Genomic DNA, 24,151 nt, shown 5'->3' with positions numbered 1-24,151 from the left:
CACCCATGCACGTTGCTCCCTAGTCATGTAGTTGCGCAAGTACATACCAAGGGTTCACGAAGACATATTGTGCTATTAGAGAGCGCTTTGCGTGGAAGGGCCTCAAGGATGATGTTCCAAGGCATATCCGGGAGTTTGACACGTGCCAGCGGAACAAGGGAGACCATACACACCCTGTGGGCCTATTGCAACCGCTTCCATTCCAGAGGGGAAATGGGAGAGCATATCAATGGATTTCATTACCGGGTTGCCCACAATACAAGGCAAAGATTGCATGAATGTAGCGGTGGACCTCTTGACGAAGTATGCTCGCTTCTTCGCCATCCCAGCTCGGTAATCAGCCTCACAGGTGACTGAATTGTTCTTCAAGGAGGTGTGTCAGCTACATGGTCTCCCAAAGACCATTGTCAGTGACCAAGACAGTCGATTCATGGGGGGATTTTGGCAATAGCTATTCCAACTGGTGGGTATTGAGCTAACCCTGAGTACTAGATACCACCCTCAGACAAACAGGCAGACGGAGATAGTTAAGTGGCTAGAGGGCTACTTGCGTAACTATGTGACAGGTTAGCAGAGGGCATGGATATGGTGGCTACATTTGGGTGAATACTGCTACAACACTACGCACCACATGTCCATAGGTATGTCACCATTCTGAGCTCTATATGGTTATGACAAATAGTCTTTCGCTGACATTATGTTTGGAGACAATAGGGCCCCAAGGGCAAAGGACTAGATACAAGAGAGCCAAGATATCTTGAAGGCTCTAAAAGACATCATGCGGATGACCCAAACTAGCATAACCTTTATGCCGACAGGGGCAGAGTTGAGAGGCAGTTCAAAGTAGGGGATTTCGTGTTTTTGAGGATCCAACCGTACTGACAGTCTACACTCAAACAGAAGGGGGCCGACAAGCTCAAACCTCGCTTCTATGGGCCTTATCATGTCACTCGGAGGGTGGGGGAGGTGGCATATGAGCTGGAGCTAACCCCGAGGAGTCGGTTGCACAACATTTTATGTGTCTTACCTAAAAAAGGCACTAGGACAGTAGGTTACAGCAGCTACAGAGTTACCCACTATGGATGATGAGGGGCCTTTGGTGTTCGAACCAGAGGCCATTTTGGATACCAGGGAGAGGCATCTGCATAATAGGGTCATCAAGGAGTTTTTTATCCGATGGAGAAATCTACCAGATGAGGATGCCACCTAGGACGGGGAGCAGGTACTACAGCATCCTTCATTGTAGTTGCTTGAGGACAAGCAACATTTTGGCAGGGAGGACTGTGATATTCCTACTTATTATTTTACTAAGTAAATATCATTTTTGCTCAGTTTTTGTTTATTACATGGTTACATTTAGGAGAAGTGGACTTAGGGTCCAACATTCTATTTTTGGCATAGGAGGCACTCCCACATTAGAGTTTGATGAAAGATTGCGACCTTGGTCAAGCATGGGGGCCACCACAAGGGAACTGTGGGAGGAATTAGATGTGGGCCCACATGGGCAATCTTGGAGGCAACTTCACAAAAGGAAGGAGGGACTCTCATTTTGCTCATTCATCTATCATTTCATCATTTTTCTCTAGACATAGCACGCTTGAGCAGTTAGCCAAGTTTGCAGGTGTTGTTCAACACACTAGGTATTAGCCCTCGCTTCGGTGGACTTCGAGTGCCAACCCAAGGAGGGAGTTATACTTAGTCCCAAATCATACCAGCAGCAGTGAGGTCGTACCACAATAGAGAGGAAGCTACAACACCGCAGGGATTGCGTAGTCTTGGTTAGAGACACTCCGGGAGGTTGAGGAGTGAGTGAAGGTTGAGGTGGAAACTTGGAGGGAAGGCCTCGGGAGCCTTCTAACAAGGATTGCGGGCATTTTTGGAGCATTTAGCAATAGATTCTACATGTGGGTCGATTTTCCCAGCAACAGAGCCACTCAAGCCAAAGAGGGTCGAATTTCAAGGGTCAAGCTTTGACCAAACCCTTCACGGTTTATTCTAGGTTTATTAAGGAGAGGCCAGGGTTAATTTGCCATACTTTTTTGAGTAGTGGAGATGGCCCTAGCAGCAAATCCTTTTAGTCAGTAGCACATTTCTGGGCATCTACAGTGCAGTACTTCGGCAGCATAGCAGCAGTTTTGGAGGAGGGTGTCTCACTTGTCTTTTTGGGCTTTGCTAGCTTACCTAGATCAAGCCCAGGTGCACTCATTCCAGCACCTATTTGTACACCTCTTTCCATTAATAAAAAGAGTACACAGAGCAGTTGTGTGTGGCAATCTGTGGTCTAATTGCTTGTTATTGTTTCATGGAGTTTTTGTCTATTTTTCTTTGTATATTTACTATTAATTTTCCATAGGGATATTACAGTTTGTCTCCACCAACTCCACTCCACTCTACATTTGTACACAACAGCCAGCTAAAGGAGCCTAGGCACTAGCAAATAGGCTCACACGCAAAGGTAATACACAGCACTTGATGAGCAGTGGTTGGCACGTTTTGCAAGGTGTCATGCCTAGGTTTTTTTTATTGAACATTTAGTGGGAGTTGCCTCCCACTCACCTACTCGACTTCACACTTGGCAGCCACAAGGAAATACATTGTCCATGAGGGAATATGCATTGCCCATTTTGGAGACACCTAAAAGCAATTCAAACTCTTGGGATTTCACACTCGGCTTGGCTCATCAATTCATTGGCCTTTGAGATCTTCACCACCTCTCCAATTGGAATTGGTCATGTTCATTGGGATTCTTTCCATTTCTTGTATAAAGAGACCCATTGGACTCTATTGTAATCATGGTTTAAAGCTAGATGGTTGTTGATACTCTACCAAAAATTTCATTGAAGTAATAAAAGAAGTCTTTGGGGGTCACCACCCTGAGTCTTATGATGTTATGCGTTGTAGCAAGGGGTAACCTTGTATCTTTCATTGAGTTTCTTATCATATTATGGTTGGATCCTGTTGAATTTCTCTTGCATAGCTATTGATTTTATGTATAACCTGAAGGCATTTCTGTGTAGGGAAGGAAGATTGCAATTTCTTATGATCTCCTTTGAGCTTGTGCATATCCTGAGCAATAGTTGTGATTTGTTTATTCTCGGTTGAACAACAAATCCAACTTTCCCATCATATGGCAAGTCTCCATTTGCAGTAATATCGGACTTTGCAAGTTTTGGTTGTGTTTAAGCAGGTTACCAATTGCATTTGGAGATTGGGGACGTCTTTGGTTGAACTAGCCATCTCCAATGATCTCAAGGAACTCATAATTCATTCAAGCCAAGGACTCTACAAAAACATCAAAAGAAGAGGATCAAAAGGGGGTTTCATAAGCCTCAACTTTCTGCTTCCATCTCATTAAAATCAAATTATCTCTCTATCATTAACAATTAAATGTAAACACCCAAAACTTTATCATGCAAGATTTTCTAGCAATTAAGATATTCTAGCAATTAGATCTCAGATCTAGAAGAATTTATCTTTCTCCTATAGTCAATAGGATTTTAAAACATTAATCGCACTTGACAATAGAGAAATCACTACCACAAAAATTAATATTTTACACTTTAACACACAAAAAGACACCAAGGAAATTTAAATTAGAATTTAATTATCCCTTAGGTAAAATTTTAATGTGCTAAGCTTATGAAGCAAATTTAATGTGGCAATTATTTTTTTAAATGTGAATAAAAATCAAATATACTTGATTAAATTTAATTTTTTATGGGTCATAGGCCACATAAAATTAAAAAAAAAATAAATGTGATGGCACAAATTCCCCTTTTGATTTAATTCCTTAGCAATTCTAAAGTCACCAAACAAATTTTAAAATTTTTAGATTTTTTAATGTTTTTGAATGTTTTTAAATTTTTGTTTATGAAACAAATAAAATAAAAAAGAAGAATCAAAACATAAACAAAATTAAAGTCATAAAATGAAAAAAGTAAAAAGAAAAGTGAAAAGCCTCAAAAAAAAACGAATTTAGAAAAGGCCTAAGTAAAAAAATCAAAGTAAAAAGATATAAGAAAAAAAGAAAAATCAAAACAAACAAAGCAAAACGAAAAAGAACCTAACCCTAATGCATAAAATATAAAACAAATGAAACAAAAAAAAAATATTGAATGTTTGATTGTTGTGCAAGTCGAAGAGGGATAGAGGCGGCAGTGGAAAGGGGAGAGAAGCAATGAGCTTGCAGGTCGTCCAACCCCTGCGCAAACCCTCCTGCGCTAGCCTCCACACATGTGGCTGACAAACCCTCTCAAAACAAGTTGTCCTGCCTGCTTGTGCTCTGGAAACAATCCTCCTAGCCTTCTGGAAGACTTTCCTGGCCTCTGGATGTTGAATCGAACTTCCCATAGGTAAATCGAATTGCTCCTCTTGAGGCATTGCACAGCCCTTGCGCAACCTCCTGGAGAATAAACTCGTCTTCCTCTCCTGACTCTCTAGAACTGGAATCCTCCTCCGCAATCATTGTCTATACCCCTCTACTTCCCTTTTGGCACGAACTCTCTTCCTCTGCTTGACCTCTGAAGTTGGATAGCTCGACCTGCCAATGAACTCGCACTACTGGCCCTCACTCTATCTGTTTCTCTACCCATCCACCTCCTCTTATAATCTCCAGTTAGAACTCCAACGACCAAGATTAAAACTTAATCGATGGCTGAGATCATCTCCAAGTCGATCCGTGTGAGTTTCTAGAGAATTCTCACATTTCTCAATAAATTACTATTACTTAACCAGTTTTCCTAAGTTAGGAAAAATTTAAAGGATGGAGAATTAATCTAATTGAGCTATTTCTAGGTGGAATTTCTAAAAACGATTTCTGAGTTTTGGAGAACTCATGTGTTTTAGCCTCTCCACAAAGTTTGAAACTAGAACACCATCCGATTCTACAAAAACTAACAATCACTAGCATGGGCATTGGCATGTGCATTGTCAAATAAACAGTTACCACTAGTCCCTTAGAAGACAGCCAGGCTACGTGTTAGTGATTCAAATTAAAATGGCTATTATTTGTATATGACAGAGACATGTTAGACAATGTTCTCATTGTAGATCAAGTGCATACATACAAAACATTGTTTTATCATCAAAAGCTTGGGATACCCGACGCAAAGAAATTTCCTGCAGTTCACTGCTTTGTTTTCCAACAAAGATTAACAAAAAACTTATGTATTTATATTTTTTACCTGATTTAAAATTTTAAATTATTCATCCCGTTTCACAAATTTTCCCATATACAGAAAAGTGGAACTGTGGTGCGTAAATTGCAAGCATATGAGCAAATAAGATGTCAAATTCAGATTGTTAGCAGATTTGAAAGGGCTATTCAGATATCCCAACATAAAAGCATACCTTCCATCAACAGAACCTGCCCTGTGGAATCCATCTGCTAATTGAAAAGAATCACCATTATGATCACTCCTCCGCATAGTTCTTGTCCGGCGTGACACTGGATGCAAGCTACCAGATGTAATTCCAGAGGCTGTTAAGGTAGGGATGTCATCATCTTTCTCATCAACGATGGTAGGGTTTGAGCTGAAAAAAATACAGACAAGATAATCAACCAAAATACATGAAACATGTGAAGCAAATGTATGACCCTCAATAACTTCAATTTTATCTTGAATCTAAAATATCCACTAATTTTAGACATTCTATAAACAATGAAAATTACTGGCACTGGCACTTTCTTGAACCTGTGTCACTTTTAATAATCCCAATTGCATGCCCAAAACAAAGCATGCAAGCAATTATGCGTTGTCAAGTCAGGTTTAATATCAACTAATATCAGAAACATAGAATATAATGCACAATATCAGGAAATATTTAAAAACTGGTAAATATAATTGCAACTGATTTGTCTTAACCATATGTCCAGATAAATTTCTTTATTTTTTCCAAGAAAGGGGCTTCCTGATTATAACGCCACACCATTATTTTGTCACACTGGTCCAAGGAAACATGGATATACTTTCAATAAAGCATCGACAGACAAATAATCAGAGTCACAATAGGCCTTACAAATTGCTCTTAGATGTGATCAAAGAGAAATGAGGAATAGCTGGTTAAGATTGTTCTCAGATGTGATCAAAACCAATGGAGGAAGCTCTCACGAAAACCTACTTGAGAAAGGAAGAGTTTCTCAACTCCTGCATCAAACCTAGGTGTAATCCTATGGCGTGATGAATGGAAGTAAACAGTGACTGCAGATGGAAGGATAACGAGACGACACCTGTATTCTCCCTTATTGTAAAGATGATTATGCAAGTCTTCTACTACTTTATAAAATAGAACTCCACGTAACTTAGAAAGTTCCGAGCGGACATCTTGCAATGCACCAACCTGCCAAATAAATAAATGCAACATCAGTAATTATTTCATATATGCGAATATAAACATAATGAAAATTGGACATCAGGCCTTAGCATGCACCCTTTTTCTTCAGATGTGTGATTATGATCTTCAATAAAATAGAACTGCTGGGAGCATATTTATTGCCTCTAAAAAATTATTTAAATTTTAATTTCCTTTAATTTAATGTTCAGTTAACTAGAAATGACATGATAAATTAGCAATCCATATACTAGAACCCATGGAGACCACTGAGGAAGATTGCAATCCGGTGAAACTTAAGGAGATTCATATAAATTACTACTCACATGATAAAAATCACACCAAAAATGAAGAAATATCACAATATCTCCAGTCAAAAAGAAACTGGAGCTTAGAAATCATCCTACTATACAAACTGTGAGCCTTTTGTCTTAACTTATCAGTTGACTTTTTTAATCAATGTTGTAAAATAAGGCAGTTGAGTGGTACATAGTATATAACATTACACAAGCAAAGGACTGCACCAGAATCATCTCATAAGTGTTAATTCCTAACACCAGCACCTTGTTAATTACTTCCTAGCAGATTGGATCTACTGAATAATAACACAGCTGAGAAATAAAATAAACAGTGGAAGCAAAATTAAACACCAATCTCAAAATCACATGCACACAAGATTTCTGCCCTTCAAATCATAGTGGTACCTGATATTGATATGCTTGGAGCGATCATGAAATACAGGATTTTCTAATAAACGGAAGAGCTTTCGCAACCAAACTGCCTCACAGGAGGCCATGCTAGCAGCAATGTACTCTACCTCGGCGGTGCTCAAAGCCACCGACTTCTGCTTCCCGCTCATTCAGGATATCAAGGTAGATCCCAAAGAGAAACAGCACCCGGAAGTGCTCTTTCAGTCCACCACACTGCCTGCCCAATCAGCTTCAGTATACCCAAGTAGTTTCACATCTTCGGCAATGTATCTCAACCCATGAGTGATTATGCCACAAAGATATCTCAACAGATTCTTGGCACCAATCCAATGTGAGTGGTGAGGCTCAACCATATGTTGACTCAAAGTGTTGACTGCAAAGCATATATCCGGACAGGAGTTCACCAAGAACATTAATGCTCCGACGAGTTGACGATACTTGGTAGCATTTCGTAAAACAGGTCTGGCAACACTACCACTTAACTTCTTGAAGTCAAGCTCCATTGGGACAGTTACGGGCTTGCAGTCCACCATGCCGAATCTTTCCAATATCTTCACCACATATTTTCTTTGAGATAGGAAAATCTCCCCTAGTTTCTACCAGACTTCCAGTCCTAGGAAATAGAACATGAGTCCTAGGTCTTTCATCTCAAACTCAGAAGCCAGCGCCCTCTTACATTTGTGAATGAGAGGGTCTGCACCTGTTAGAAAGAGGTTGTCAACATATAGCACCAGTATGAGAGGCTTGTCATCTATAACCTTAAAGTAAAGGTTAGGGTCGGCTTCACTCCTAGTGAATCCCAGCTTCATCAAGTAGCTATCGATCCTCTCATACCATGCTCGGGGTGCTTGCTTTAGCCCATAGAGGGCCTTCTTCAACCTGCACACATGAGATTCTCGATCATAAATCTCAAATCCTTCGAGTTGCTCCACATAGACCTCCTCTTTGATCAAACCATGTAAGAACGCAGTCTTGACATCCATCTGATGTAGGTTCCATCCTTGCGAAGCAGCAAGGGCTATGATCGAGCGGATGGTGGTATATCGGGCAATAGGTGCAAATATCTCGTCATAGTCTATACCTTCCTTCTGGGAGAAGCCACGAGCAACAAAACAAACCTTATACTTTTCCGCACTTCCATCAACTGCATGCTTTATCTTGTAAAGCCATTTTGAAGTGACGATGGCTTTGTCCTAGGGTTTGGGGACCACATCCCAAACATCATTTTTCATAATGGACTCATATTCCTCAGTCATTGCATCCTTCCATACTTGATGCTTGACGGCATCTGTGAATGATGAAGGCTCATTTTGGATGATCGTGCTCATGATGGTCAAGTATCCCTGATACCTGCTCGGCTTCTTACTTTCACGGAAGGTTCCTCGGGGTGCAATGTGTCCTTCAGCATCATCAAGTGTCCCCCTAAGCCATGAAGGCCTCTTCCTAGAAGAGGAAGGCTCTTGCGGAGGAGGATCAATAGGATCCATAAGTTCTTCCACATCAGGCATCGTCTCATCTTCTTTTTCCTTCAGTTCCCCGGTGTCAGCTTCTTTAGATCCCCTTAAAGTAGGAAGATTACTATCTTGCTAAGAGCCATATTTTCGTCAAAGGTGACATCATGACTAATCTCGACTTCCCTTTGACCAAATACATAGATTCTATAGCCCTTAGTATTTTCGCTATAGCCACGAAGATTCCATTCTTTCCAGATGCACCCAATTTATTCCTTTTCTCTTTCAGCACATGAAAATATACAGGGCTTCTAAAAATTCTAAAATGAGATACGTCAAGTTTCTTACTAGTGAAAATTTTTTTGGGAGTCTTGGAACCCAATGCTTGATGAGGGCATCAGTTTTGTACATATACGACGGTATTTGCAACTTCGGCCCATAGAAACTTCAGAAGTCTTTGATCATGGAGCATCGCACGGACAACTTCCACAATTGTACGATTCTTCCTTTCCGCCACACCATTCTACTCAGGAGTATATGGTGTAGTAGTCTCCCTCTTAATGCTAGCCTCTTTACAAAAGTCATGAAACTCATTGGATTCATATTCAGTCCCATTATCAGTCCTTAAGGTCTTGATCTTCTTTTCGGTTTGATTATCGATCAAGGCTTTGAAGTGTCGAAACCAGGAGAACACTTCATCCATCCTTTTCAAGAAGTATATCCAAGTCTTGCGAGAATAATCATCTGTAAAAGTGAGGTAATATAAATATCCTCCCAAGGAGTTCACAGGGCATCATAACGGATATGTTTGAGTTAACCAACTGCAATATATCGAAGGTCTTGCTTTGGCTTGAGGGGAATGGTCCCCTTTTGAGCTTTCCTTCGGCACATCCTGGACATACACCTTCTTGCTCTAATCTGAACTCGGGCATCCCGGTCACCATTTTTCTTACATCGGGTAGAGCTTTATAATCAAGGTGAGCAAACCTCCAATGCCATAGTTCGGACTGAAGAGATGTGTCACAAGACATGACACCCAGCGGGCTTCCACCAACTTGATATAATGAATCAACTCGAAACCCAAGAGTGAAAGCATCTTTAAAGTTCTTCTTCCATACACGTACCTTGCCATCGCTGAAGGCCACCTTGTAGCCTTTGTCTTCCATTGCCGAAATGGACACCAGGTTCTTTTTCAGATCAAGTACATATAATACATCTTGTAAGTGGATGGTATTACCCTGATTCAATTGAAGAGTGACATTTCCTACGCCCTTCACAGGATATTTTGAATTATCTCCAAGAACAATTTCCAGGTTGGTTTCCTTCTCTATCAGATTATAGAGAGCTTCTTTGTAACCAGTGAAGTGCATTAAGGCACCACTATCAATAAGCCAATTTCCTAGCGAGTCCGGGGGAGGAGTAGTAGATAGAGCTGCTACTAGATAATATTCATCTTGCTTATTGTTAACAGTGTTAGATTCATTCCTCGAATTTTTTGCCTTCTTGAATGGTTGTCCTCTTCCTTGATTTCCGGCACTTCTTTTACCTTTGCCATTTGACCTGCCATTCCTTTGATTGCCTTGAGAGGGATTTTGATAACCGTCCCAATGTGAGTCCCTTTTATCGGGCACTCCCTTGCATAGTGACCCGTTTTATTGCAATTGTAACATCGTCCTTTTCTTCCACCCTTTGGTCCAGCCTTTCCTTTGAATTTAGCCCCGGAATTGTTTCTTCTTTTAGTATGAGAAGAAAAGGCAGATGGATGACCTTTAAGTATGGACATTTCTTGTTCTTCCATCCTCGTTTCTTCTTGAATGCATCTGGCCATTAATTCCTCAAATCCAGGAATTACGTTATTGTTGAGAAGAGTAGTCCTGAATAAATATCATTCAGATGGTAGTCCTCCAAGAGTTGTGAGTGTCATTTCCCTGTCAGGAATTACATCCCTAATAGATAGGAGATCGTTCTTGATCTCAGTGATCCTTAAGAAATATGCTTGCATACTCTCATCTTTGCCCTTCTTAATTTCCTTCAGCTTATTTCTAAGAAACAAGAATTGATTTGCATCATTAACTTTAAATAAACTCACCAGTCTATCGTAGATTTCCTTGCAGGTGTTCAGCTCGGAAACATAGGCCACCAAGCGCTTGTCGATAGAGTCTCGGATGATCTTCCTTGCTTTGACTTCTCCCTTGGTCCATTTGTTCCTAGCAACAGCAGATGCATTTGATGGAGGCTCAACAATTCCACCTCTCACATGGTCCAACACTTCCTATTCTTCTAATGTTAGATCGAGAGACATCTTCCATCCGTGATAGTCAGACTTCTCACGGAGTTTGTCTTCAGCAGGGAAGTGTGTTGAGGACCCCATGATTTCTTTCAGAGAGCCTTGCCAACCTTCTCTTCAGTGATTGCTCTTGCTGTTGCTTGGGCTTTGTCTTCACCTCAGCTCTGATACCATGTTAAATTATGGTATGTTCTATGCTTAGAGCAGCTTACTTATTTTTCTTCTTATTACCACAGATTAGCAATCACATATACATAAAGTAAAGTGCAGATACAACATTAAATAATCGATAGAAAACAAGCCAAGACAAGAGACACAAGATGTAGCGGTTAGCCAGTGACAAACCCCAAGGCGGGGAAACCCTTTGATCAAATCTTCTTTTATCTTCAATAGTTCAGCGAAGAGAAATAGTACAAAATCTGAATTCTGTAATTTTATATCAGCAACAGCAAACCCTAGATCAGCAAAGTCAAACTTGGTCAAACTAGCTGAAATTGACCTCTAAAATACTTGGTCAATTTCCGGTCAACTTGTCCTCGAACAGCCTAAAGAAACAACCCTTGAACAGCCCCAAAAGTTCAGTCAATTTGCAGATTTCTGAAGTCAACTACAGCCCTAAACTAGGGCAGTCAATATCAGTCAAACCAGAGGTTAGATCACCTCGATTTTCATGCCAAAAATTGCGGCCTGCCTAGGAGAGGCAACCACACCCAATCTGCACTTCTGGAAAGTCAACACTAGTCAAAGAGATGACTTGCAGCCCTAACGTCTCTCTTTCTGCATCTTCTTTGCCCTATAGGATGTCTTCCTTTCAGCCACACGTGTGAGAGAGAGAGGTTCCTTTTCTGCGTAGGAGAGAGAGAGAAGATGAGTGAATTGAATGATTGTTGGGCTTCTGAGCCTACATAAGTTTGTTGGCTGACCTTGACAATTTGTCCATAATCAAAATAAATTCATATCTCCATAAATACTTATCGGAATCGGATGATCTTTAGATCAATCCTACACCTCTCAATGAGAGGAATCTAGGAAAAATATCAGAAGCCATGAATAAGGTGATCCACATGAGGTTTGGCCCTAGTTGCCAATTTTAACAAATTTAGATCCCTCCCTTGCTGCGCCTTGCACTCTTCCTCAAATCCTACACACTTGAATGGAAGTTTGTCTCCACCCAATCACTGAGATCGCAATATCATTGTGTCTTATACTCAAGATGCTTTCTGTGTCTTCTCCCTTACCCTAGCCTTCCTTCTATAAGTTTCAGTTATTGACGAAATCCACAATCCCAATCTCCAAAGTGATTGACAATTGAGATTAGATCTCAACATCACTTGAGGTCAACAATTGAGATTCATCTAATTCACCAATGCAAATAACCTTTGCATTTAATTATTTTAACTCACTTTATCTTGTAAAAGTCAATTCATTTAATACTTAAAGTAATTACTAAAGTTAAGTTTCAATTAGGCAACTTCCCACACCTAGATACTTAGGCCTATGCAAAAGTACTTGCCCGAGCTACAATCATCAACAATAAGCCATGGTCTTCCAATATGATTGTATAACCCAATTAATATTACAACCAAAAGATATTGAAATTTATGAATTCCAAAGTCATATGTTACAGACCAGAAAGAACTTTTTTTCTAGAAAACCTACAGTTTCATATTGTCTCACACGCATTCTCAATAATCGAAAACATAAATACTTCCTCTAATTGACTCAATTCTCTATTGTTAATGATACCCTTGTTACCACTCAAACTCTTCCCTAAAGGTAAAAGTCCTAGTCCCATTGCCAAAGCCTCGAGGCAACTCTCAAGCAAGCCACCCACTATCACCTCATTGGCCCTGCCCCACTCTTTAGACTACATGAAGGGTATCCTAGTCAAAGGGGGAATCCTTAGTGGTCAAGCTAAGATAAGTCATTGAGTAAAAAAGGGAAGCTCTAGCTTGTCTTGCCAAAGACTCTTTTTACACTGCTCACTTTTGGGGTAAGAGGAAAGTGCACTGTGCAAGCATGTGAATAGTTAATTAACCATGAATTATTAACAAGCTTCGAATGAATTTAATTTAGATAAGCGACTTTATTCATGCAACGAAATTATGCTTGGAAATTGAAAGATAGAACTTCCGCAATATACCATGTAACATGAGATGCTAGTGAAACATAAATCCAATTGTGCAATAGTACATGGAAATGGATCATAAATCATGCTCGCAAAAATAAATAATTAGATTATTCATTCATCATAATCATAGACATTAGAGATCAAGAGTTTGTTATCACCATCATCAAGCCATTCCAAATCAAGAGATCATATGCCGATAGTTGTAACTCTGTTTTCCAACAGCATAGAGTAATATGTGTTTGTCAAGTGCAATATTAAACCATGAAGCTATCAAATCTGCTGTTGTATAAGGACAGTGAGGACAGCAAAGTTAGAAGTGGATTCAACACACACAATATTCAGATTATCATCCACTGATCATGAACTTAATATCATTTATGATGTGAAAGAGTGCATTATCCTAGACAAGTGCATTATCCTAGACAATTGGTAACCATGAAAAAACAGCGATCAAATCTGTTCACTATAAATCCTAAGTGTGAAATCATATCATGGAAACAGTGATAAATCCCGTATATCAACAGTACTCAGAAAAGTATAAAAGATATCAGCATTTAAGGCACATTAACGATTGTGTATTAGGACAGATTTTTACCAATGAAAGATCAAAATTTTAGAACATTAAAAATGGTGAAGAAATCCGGAGTACTAACAGGAGTTATCCAAGGATTTTATGCACTCTGTACACTGCATCAAAAATGCAACAGCAATAAGAGCATTCAAGCTTAGATGTGTGCTACAGATCTATAAGAGGCCATATACTACAGAAAAGTAGAAAGTAAACCCCCAAAACAGTCTCCAAACAGTGACACATTAGCACTGTGAGCCAAGTCGTTCTACAATCTCATGTATCAATTTGATTAAGGGTACATTTAAGATATTAGATGTGCTCAAACGTTGCCCAAAGATGATGTTTCAAGACATAAATTTGACCGTTTATACAAGCCACAAACCCTTGTATAATGTGTGAAGCAGATGGAGTATGAACATCGCATTCAAAAGCTTATGTGAGTGTTTAAGTGTTATTATGCCACAGAAATGCCGGACAGATATGCCAAACTCGCCGTCAAGATGCTTCCCCAAATTCATGTCATTTTCACAATCACGGGGTGCACTAGCTGTGCCAGCTAAAATTGACATTCCATCTTCCAGTTGATGTTGATATTCCACTGCTCTATGCTAGATCAATTACTTTAGCCCAATTCAATCCTTCATTAAGCAATCATTTCAGTAACAGTTAATTCTTCCAATAATCAACAGTGATTGAAGATAGAACAGTAAATGCAATGACAATAGGAGACAATCAACACATCAACAAGAGACACCGATTTGGTCAAAGATCAGGGAAAATCCCCACAAGGGGGAAAACCCTTTGAAATTCTTCTTCTATTAGATTGTCATAAGCAGAGAGTACAATGAGCAATCCATTAAAAAAGTCAAAGTCAAAGTCTTGACTTATTCAACAAATCAACCAACCAAAAACCAATGTGCCAAAGATGAAATAGTCAAATCTGGTCAACTGTTATAAATCTGCAATTCTGGTCAACAGTCAACAGCAGTCAACGTGCCCTAACAAGTCCTAAGTCAACGGTCAAATCTGTCATTTAGGAGCTGGATCAACTGTCTTCAAATTCTGCCTCATTTTCTGGTCAAAGTTAGCCCAAAACAGTCCAAGAATACCCAGTCAAAATCGGTCAAAGGAGAGAGAAAATTCTGTGGTCAAATCTGCAATTTCTCCTGCGGTCAAAGTGCTCCAATTGCCTCAGTTTTTGTGCCCAAAAATGCAGCCTAGAGAGACTGAAATTTTCCCAAAAAAATGAACCAAAAATCAACCCAGAAAGTCAAAGTCAACACTAGTCAAAGTTGCAGAACAGCTTCAGATTACGGTCACCTGTAATTTCGTCCTTCTTGGCCACACGTGTGAAGAGAATAGCGGCCCCAGACCTATACGAACCAATCAGATTGACAGAGAAGAAGAGAAGTTGTTGTGTGATGATGTCCAAATGAGCTTGAGGTCACTTGTATTTATAGGCGTTGGAGGAGGGGCAATTTGTCCTTAAGCCGACCTGATCAAATGTATCATTGTGGGATTCACTTCAAAAATACATTTTCCCTTATCCAAATCCAGTGCTTCAAAGGTCAATTTTGGTCCTTTCAGAATGAGGAATCTAATCCAATGATTGGAATTTGTCATTGAGTTGCCAAATTAACACTCACTCTCAGCTAGGGAGAAATTCCAACAGCATCATGTGATCATCACAAATATCATGTCATCAAATAATATCTCATCTCAGTTTGACTCTATCTGCTAAATCATTCTCGAATCTAAAGAAGAATCATAGGGGAGCTTCAATTGCCAGCCTCTATATCCATTGGGGAGCCACTGCAACCACCCGGAATAACTGTCATCAGGAAGCCAATGTTGCAATCTGGGAATCTCTGCCAGCAGGGGGCCAATGCTACGACCCAGGAATATCTGCCATTGGGGATGTTAGAAAATCAGAAAGGCAGAAAGATTTTCTTATACTTGATAATTACTTGTGATGTTTTTGATTTCATATTAGAGTTCTTTATATCCTCTTTCTTTTAGTTCATCAAGCAATTACCAACGGAATAGCACATAAATCAATGGACACCAGATATAGGCTCACAGCCAAGGCAAAACCCCTCTAGGGGAAAACCCAGTGAATAATTCTTCCTTCAATAGTTTTCCTAAGATATTCCAAGACTCTATACCTCTAAGTTGCACAAAACAGAGAAACGGGTACGAGTTTCCGAAACGGGCACAGGTACGAAACGTGTCCCCCCCAAATTTTGGAAACGGGGAAACGCAATGTGTGTATATATATATATATATATATATATATATATATTAGGACATTTAAGAAATATGTGCATTCATAAAGCATATATGATCACATTTACTCATGAATGATCACATAATGAAAATAGCAATATCCAAAATTAGCCACTTGAAATTTCTAATTTCTTGTCTCGTGCTTGATTCGGAGTCTCCTCCTACATAGTCGAACGACCTTAGTGCTCTTGATTAAATACAAGTTCCATACCCTAGTACCCTACGTGCTCTTGATTATTGGGAGTCTCCCCTACATAAAGGGCTTGGTTCTCTTGATTAAATACAAGTTCCATACCCTAGTACATGACAAAATCCAATGGAAACATTGCAATACCCCCAATCCTGAAATCATGAAAACAGATAAGTCTGCTGGATTTTGAGTGAGATCTAAAATTCTACTTTCTCCATATGAAATCCAATAAGGGTGAAACCACTCTCAAACATCCTGAGTCATTTCATGGTAATGTTAAAAATTTAAGTAAAAGGATGAAAGTGAAAAATAAAGGAGAATGTCACTTCCACTTTAAGAATTTAAAATTACCATGAACTGCATATCAACACTAGGGCCATAGGCTTGAACATTATTCTGCCCCACCCAAAAAATCCTCTTTTTTATAACTTGAGAGGCATCTAGAAGCATCCAGAAGATATTTTAGTTGCCCAATAAAAAATTAGAAGCAAAAAAATTATAAAAAAAATACAAGAAAATGTCAAGCTAGAAGAGGAAACTCCACTGTATGGCTTGGAAACGCATTTCCGGCCGTACTGGCCACGTTTCCTCCTTGAGAAACAGGCCAATACGGCCGGAAACGAGTTTCTAGGCCGTATGGTACGAGTTTCCTCGTTTCGTTTCGTTTCTGGTCGGAAACAGACCCTTCTTCGACATTTCCTGCAACTTAGCTATACCTTGACACAAGCTTTCCTCCACACCAAGTCAATCCTCTTATATTCTTGCAAATGAATCTACTTGACCTGGCAACAGCAACAACAGTATCAGCACTTTCTTCGACTCAGAAACACGACCTTGATTTGGAGACTTCGATCTTCACTGAAAGACTTTGATCTTCACTTAGAAACTTCGATCTTGGCCCAATACAACTTCTTGAGGCAGTAGTATCCCACACCAGCAACTTCAATCTTGGCCCAATACAGCTTCTTGAGGCAACAGTGTCCCACACCAACAACTTCGACCTATAGCAGCAGCAACATTCAGCAATTGGCAACGACATCAACAAGAGAACTTCGATCTTCCAAACTAGGGCACGAGAGAGAGAGATAGATGCACCAAGACTTCGATTTTCCTTCCTTCTCCTAGACCAAACTCACACTCATTTTGCCTTCCTTCCTCTATTTCGCACCTTTTCCCAGCTTCAAGAGATATCGAACTAGCTTTTTGTGAGTGTGCTTCAAGCGGAATTCGAATTGCTTCATTTATAGTCCTTTGGTGAGGTCGAATAGCCCTCTTTGAGGCTGACTTGGTGTGGAGGCAACATAATTCATATTTGACTCAATACTTAACCTTTTTACATGATTCAAAAGCCCAAGAATGGTCTCTTTAAAAGTACAATGACTCTATTAACTTAGAATAAATCCTATAAGTCCTCAATGGGAACTTTGACCTAAAACATGATGACCCAAGCACGAAACCCATGCTTTAATAAGTCATAATAATAATAATAATAATAATTTTCTTTATTCTTTTGACAAGTACATTACCCAAATATATTAATGAAGACCGAACGTACTTATATTTTCCAACAGGGGAGCCAATGCTACACCACAGGAATCTCTACCAGCTGGGAGCCAATGTTATGACCCGAGAATCTCCGTCAGCAAGGAGCCAATGCTACGACCAGAGAATCTCTGCCAGCGAGGAGCCAATGCTATGACCCGAGAACCCTACAGACAATAGCAGGGATTCCACTTACCTTATCTGGTAAGGATCGCGCCTCTCCCACTACCTGATGATATTAGGAGGGATACCACTTACCATAAATGGTAAGGATCACGCCTATCCTATTATTTATTGATCTTCCCAACTTGACCCTCAAGAGTCAGTGGTAGAACACCTACATCTCTAGCTTGAGCGAGATGCCACTTACCATAAGTGGTAAGGATTGCGCCTAACTCAAGCAGCCAACACCCATTAGCCAAATGGGTTGCAAAGGCAGATACCAATCGGGGTATACTCTGTCAAATCATAGGTCCCTCAACACCAAGAGCTCTAAGGCTCAATTCCTCATCCTAGGAGCTCAAACAGAGGGGAAGAGCATAGCTCAGTGTCCTCGATTAGTCGGGACCCTTACCTAGGAGGGTCACATCTATCCGTCCAAGTTGCTCTATATCTGCAATCTGTTCATCAGTCTAAGTATGACAGAGTCTCACAGTTCCTCTTTGTACCATATTACATATGTAATGATATTTGATCTCAATGTGCTCGGATTTGTCAAAAAACATGGGATTCTCTGCCAATTGGATTCTACTCTTGTTGTCGCAATATATCACTGTCGTATCTAGGACCTGCTCAAACAGCTCTTCCAAGCTAACAATGTATCCTGCCTTGGTCGTGCTTAAAGCAACGAACTTTTGTTTCTTGCTTATGCATGATATCATTTTTTTTGGCAGATTTTTTTTGTGATTTTGGTTTTTTTCATGCATTATAATTTTAAAAAATAAAAATAAACCTAAACCTACGCGGGCATAAAAATACCGATCCTAAAAAGCATAATCCCTGTATGGTCTTTCCTTGCAATGGTGAATGAGTTCATGTCATTTATGGACCGATGGCAGAACTAGAATGGCATCCAAGTTATTGATTACCTCACCATCAGAATCGTTGATGGTATAAGTTGCAGTGATTCTGTTAAGTGTTTTGGAAAATGTGTTAAAATGGTCCTAACACTATATAAACATATATAAACATGGTTGGCATGATAATATGTAAACATGATGGTATGGATGTCCAAGGAGAAGATGGCATAAAATAATAACTAAGATAATCCTACCTTCTAATGTTCATAGAGTTTTTACGCATTCATCATATAGTAGATTGTAGTGTGATAAAACATTTCCCAGAGTAAAAGTAGTTTGGTGTGATAATATATAAACATGATGGGATGGATGATAAAGGAGAAGAAGACATAGAATAATAATTGTGATCCAAATAAGAATGTATTCAAATTGACTAGTAGCTACGTTATTTTCATACCTAGAGTTTCTTGACTTCTTTGAGGACGAGGACTTTCTTCATGATTCCTTCCAACATCGCTTCTTCTTCTACTATTGTACCGGTTGTTACTGTAGCTTCGGACGAATCATGGTACTCTCTTTCTCAGACAGTCTCGGGCATAGTGCCTGTTGTAGCTCCCAGAGACAGCCTTGGATTTCTTACAAGACCAGTGCCTGGGAACATCTAGATTTGTGTGTCTCAAATGATTTACAGGAAACTGGAGACATCACTTATGTTTTATAAATACATATATATATATAGGAAATGGGTTGGTTCATTTATCCAAAGAAATAAAACATGAATTTTTGGTACTTCCTCACAAGTTCAGATCTCAGAAATATGCATGAAAATAGCGGAGGCTGAGTAATTCAAGGGCTTACAGCTTAATAAGCTTTTGCAGAGTAGATGAGAGAGGACAAAGAGAGGGAGCAACTCATCACATAGAGCATAAGGCTTCAAGAGTTCTACACTTAACACATAGAACTTGAGGCATTAAGGATTTCTATACTTATTTGAGTTACAAGCAGAAATAATGGATGAAGGAGGGGCTGAATGCTATGATTCATGTGTTGCAGATTTAAAGATATGATTTCAATAGTCCACACAGGTATATGCATCAACAGTATTGAGACAAGTGAATCTGTGATATAATTACAGGCACTTGCATTCACATATCAATACAAATAAATCTATGAGGAAGCTTGAAACATTTCTAGCAGCTATAATTTGCATGAATACAGAGAGGAAAGATGAACATAAAATGAGATTTAACAAAAGGAACACATATTGTAATACTTGAAGGGGGAATCACCACCATATCCTTGATATTCTGAAAAAGATCTGAGTTACAAAGAAAAATAGTCTGAAAATGGCATGTAGTCTTTTCTATAGAATTTCTGAACCTTTTCTAAGTCTTGCCTTCCCCTATTTATCTAGAGAGGGGAGCAAGAACATTCATTACAGTAAAATATCTCTGGCCTAGTCTCAGTTGTCGGGTCGACTAGTTGTCTCAGTCAGAGATGGCTCTGTGGCCCAAAACATTACAGAATTAAAAGCCTCATTGAAAGGAAGGCATGTTACAGGACAAAAATAAGTAAATAACCAAACAGAAAAGTAAATGAAAAAGTCTTTGTGCCCATCCTGTGATCGCCTCTGCCTCAGGCTGTAATTTGCTCACGGTATGGCCTCCTGTGCTGCTCAATTGACCCTGTCGCTTCTGCCTTTACTGCTCGGATGCCTTGTTCTGTGAAGTAGGGGTTGGGTCAACTGTAAGTGCTCGTATTTGTGGTCTTTTGTTGTGTAGAGGGATGGGGCTCCATGCTGAGCCATTAATCTTCCTGAGTCTCGTGTACTACTCCAATGCTGCGCCATACTCCATTTAAGTCTTTAGCTGTCGACCCATATGCCCATTAAAACTCTACTAGACACTACCAAAGATCTAAAAAACCTGGTGTCGTGTATTATGATGTACCCGGGAGTCCTTCGAACGCGGGCCTTTAACACAGGAATAACACGAAACAAGTGCGTTGTGACTTCCCTTTAAGCCCCCCTTTGGTGTAGCACCCTTATCTCTGTTGTCTTCATATAACCACAAGCTAGGACCAAGGGCTTAACCTTTCAGGCGCTAAGGCCTTCAGACCTATGTCTGGGGGCCTATTTCCTTTGTAACACAAAATCCTGCATATCGGCGCTTTACCATGCTTTACCTTAAGCTTCTTCCCTAGACAACTGTGATCGTCGATCTGCGGGATCGAGCCCACCTAGGACATCGCAATCGCACTGCAGGAGAGGGGGACCCTTTACCTTTTTCCATAGCATGGGCCGACAGTCCGGATGCGAAATCCTCCTGAGGTAGAACCACTAAAACATATCGCATCCCGGAGGGTTTCCCGCATATCGCAATCGCAGGCCAGGAAGGAGTATCGACGAGGGAAAGAACTTACACTTTGTGCAATCGTCGATCTGCCGGGTGACTACATCGTTGAAACGTGTCACCCTGTAAGTGGTGACACGTGTCACCCGAAAATGGCCCCATAGGACCCTTGAAAACGTTGAAATTGAGTGACATGTGTCATCTGCCACGTCAGCATCCATACTGCCATGTGTCCTCCGTACTACCATGTGTCAACTGCCATGTCAGCTCTGAGGACCAATCATATGCCGCCACGTGGCCCCCTGTAGGAGAGAGAAAAAGGCTTGCCCGGCCCTGTTTTCGCAGGCATTTCCTTTGTTAATGAATTTCGGCCCTCCCCGGCGATTTTGCACTAAATCGCAATATTGCAACCCCGCAAGGTTTTTGGGGAGGTAGCCCCTCTGTTCCTACAATCGCCGATAATGCGAGATTGCAGGATGCGAGATTGCCCATCAACGATATGCTGTACCACTGTACCATCACGTGGAGGAGAGAGAAAGGGGGCCACCTGCTCTTGTTTTTCATGCATTTCCTTTGTATTTGGTTTTCGGCCTTTCCCGAGACTTTTACATTGTATCACAAAATCAACCCCCACAAGGTCTATTAAGTCAAAACCCCGCCAATCCGCCAATATTGCGGGATTGCCGGATGCGGGATTTATTGTATTTCGCCAAATGGAGTGAGAAGGGGGCGGCCCGGCCTTTGTTTTTCATTGATTTTTAGTGTAAATCGGCCTCTGCCCTCCCCGATGCTTTAACACTATCGGCGATCCCCCCCCCCCCCCCCGAAATTCCTTAAGGATGGCCCATCAAGTATTGCGAGGTGCCATGCGGGACTGTTGTGACTGCGAGACTGCGGCATCGCCAATTTGCGGGATGCCCTCATACTTAGTCATTTTCCTGGTTTCCAAGGCTTTCCAAGTGTGGTTTCAACATGCTCTAACTTCCGACCAGAAGTCCATTCATTAGAAATCTCTTTCCGAGCACTAGGCCATGGAGAGCGTCCGATTTAGCTCTGAGATCTTCTGTGGCCTAGGAAAGTGGCTCCAAACTTCACTGCTCTTGGGTAACCTTGACCAATTGAAACCCACAATGCAGTGAGTGATAACAGTGCCCATGCTTGTGACAATCTAACATTTGATATCCCTTGATCTTCTATTAGAGTCCTTTGACTCGGGAGAGGACCTATCTGAACCAAAAAGTCTTCCTCTTCCCTTTTTCTTCTTGTCTTGAGTAATAAAGGCAGTGAGCTCTTCTTCTCAATGTTGTGAAAATCGCGATCGGGATTAAATCGGCGCGGGGAACAAATCGAAAAAATCGGAAAAATCGGGAAAAAATCGTTTGGTACAAAAATATTCATTTTTTTCATTTTTTTTCAATTTTTTTAATATCTAAACCATCTACAACATAAAATAAATACATTGACACATAAATATGATAAAAAAACTAATATATAAGATGTTTAATATCATTTCTAGCGCTAAAATCACACATAACATTGAATCATGTCCTGAATAGTAAGTCCTGACTCCTGAGTCCCAACTCAGCCTCAAAATATCAACAAAAAATATGATAATGTATCTCATCATGTCATAATGTCATATACAATAAAATGAAAGTCTAATCCTATTGATTTCCTCTGCCCTTCTTGCGAGAAAATGCCACAGCTTTCCCTTTCCCTCTAGATGTAGATGTTGGTGCCCGTGCTGGTGGAAATAGCAGTGGAGTCTGATGTGCTCTAGAAGCTGAAGAACTAGAAGTAGGAGCTATAGGAGGTAGACCACGTCCTCTACTGGTGGCAGTGGTACCCGGGCAGGCAGTGTCACCTCCTCCTCCTGTCCTCCTCCTCCTCCTCCCCCTCCACTACATCTTGCACTAACCAATCATCAGCAGAATCCATGAGAGGCCTCTCGGCCTCAACCCTCCATGCAGCAGTGGTGTCAATCCCATCCAATGAGATGGCATCCACATCAGGTGTCCTCTCAAGTTGCCTCACCCACAATCGAAGATTGTAGTAGACGTAGACCATGTCATTAAGTCGCTGGGACTCCAACCTGTACAAAGATCATGAAATAATAATTAATAATTATAAAAAAAATATTGTTTAATGAATTCAAAAATTTATTTGGAAATTTGCAATATTTTAAATGTTTAAGTGTTAACCTGTTGCGCTTCTTGTTATGTATTTTTTCAGATACACTCCAATTGTGCTCACATCCTGAGGCGCTGCATGTTTGGCTGAGGATGCGAATGGCAAGCTTTTGCAGAAGGGGTACCCTGCCACCATACATTTTCCACCATGCATCTACAACAAAATTACAAATAAAATTTTAAATAAACATAAGAAAAAAATGGAATTTGAAGAGACAATGAAATTTGAAACAAAGTTACAAACTAAAAAATACCTGGCATTTTAATCGTCCTATCAGTGATAGCCATCTCAAAGCCAAATGTGCCACCTGCCATCTTATATGTCTCAATTTGTTTAGAGATCTCTATACGTTGTTCTGGAGATCGCACCATCTTCTGGACACAGGATAAGAATCCATCCATGATCTCAGCATCAAAATCAAACCCACATGCATAAGAAAATGCAGGGTTCAAGAAAAGCCCAACAGCATGAATGGGACGATGGAGTGTGTTGTTCCATCGCTCATCAATCACTCCCCATAAAAGGAGTTGTTTCTGAAACCCATCATCTCCCTTATCATCATAGTAGGCCTGAATGGCTTCTTTGGCCCTGTCCATGGCTTCATACAAATAGCCCATTGCGGGCTTCTCACCCTCAACCAACCGAAGAACCTTTACCAAAGGTTCAGTATCGGCGCACACCTCCTGCACTCCTGCCCAGAAGTCTTCCTGGTATGAAACTAGTCTGCATACGGCCTCTCCTTCTGGTTTGCGGCTCATTGACAAAGCACACCACTCCTCTGAAAGAAACTTTCTCTTCACATCCCACATAGAATTCAAGAGGGATTGAAGAGATATGAAACTCGTGGCAAACCGTGTAATGGCGGGGCGCACCAACTCTTTATTGTTGGTGAATCTTCTCATCAAGCTAAGCACAGATGTATGATTATATATAAATTTTGTAATGCTTTTTGATGAGTCAACAATATCTTTGACAAAGGGAATTTTCCCTATGTCCTCTAACATCAAATCAATACAATGGGCAGCACAAGGTATCCAAAATAAAGTAGGATGCCTGTCCATAAGCATCCTACCAGCAGCAACATAATTTGCAG

At 40.4% G+C, this 24,151-nt stretch overlaps 2 protein-coding genes across 2 annotated transcripts in view; both read right to left on the bottom strand.

Annotated features, from left to right (window-relative positions):
- The window catches only part of SEC8 (subunit of exocyst complex 8), a 438,983-nt gene that overhangs the window by 315,779 nt on the left and 99,053 nt on the right, over positions 1-24,151 (bottom strand). The window contains exons 5-6 of the mRNA XM_089379035.1: positions 6,230-6,339; positions 5,350-5,532 (exon numbers count right to left, since the gene is read on the bottom strand). Of these exons, the coding sequence (XP_089235161.1) occupies positions 5,350-5,532; positions 6,230-6,339 (293 nt within the window). The remainder of the gene's footprint in view (positions 1-5,349; positions 5,533-6,229; positions 6,340-24,151) is intronic.
- LOC149230654 (uncharacterized) lies at positions 22,729-23,461 on the bottom strand. Its single transcript, XM_089376884.1, has 2 exons — positions 23,070-23,461; positions 22,729-22,960 (listed from the first exon to the last, which is right to left on the bottom strand). The coding sequence occupies exons 1-2, from the start codon at positions 23,195-23,197 to the stop codon at positions 22,729-22,731; spliced, it is 360 nt and encodes a 119-aa protein (XP_089233010.1). The 5' UTR covers positions 23,198-23,461.

Source organism: Pinus tabuliformis, chromosome J (assembly GCF_031772625.1).
Source record: "Pinus tabuliformis cultivar Carrire ecotype Pingquan chromosome J, CPIR1, whole genome shotgun sequence".
NCBI lineage: Eukaryota > Viridiplantae > Streptophyta > Pinopsida > Pinales > Pinaceae > Pinus > Pinus tabuliformis.
This window is presented reverse-complemented; position numbering and strand designations above follow the sequence as displayed.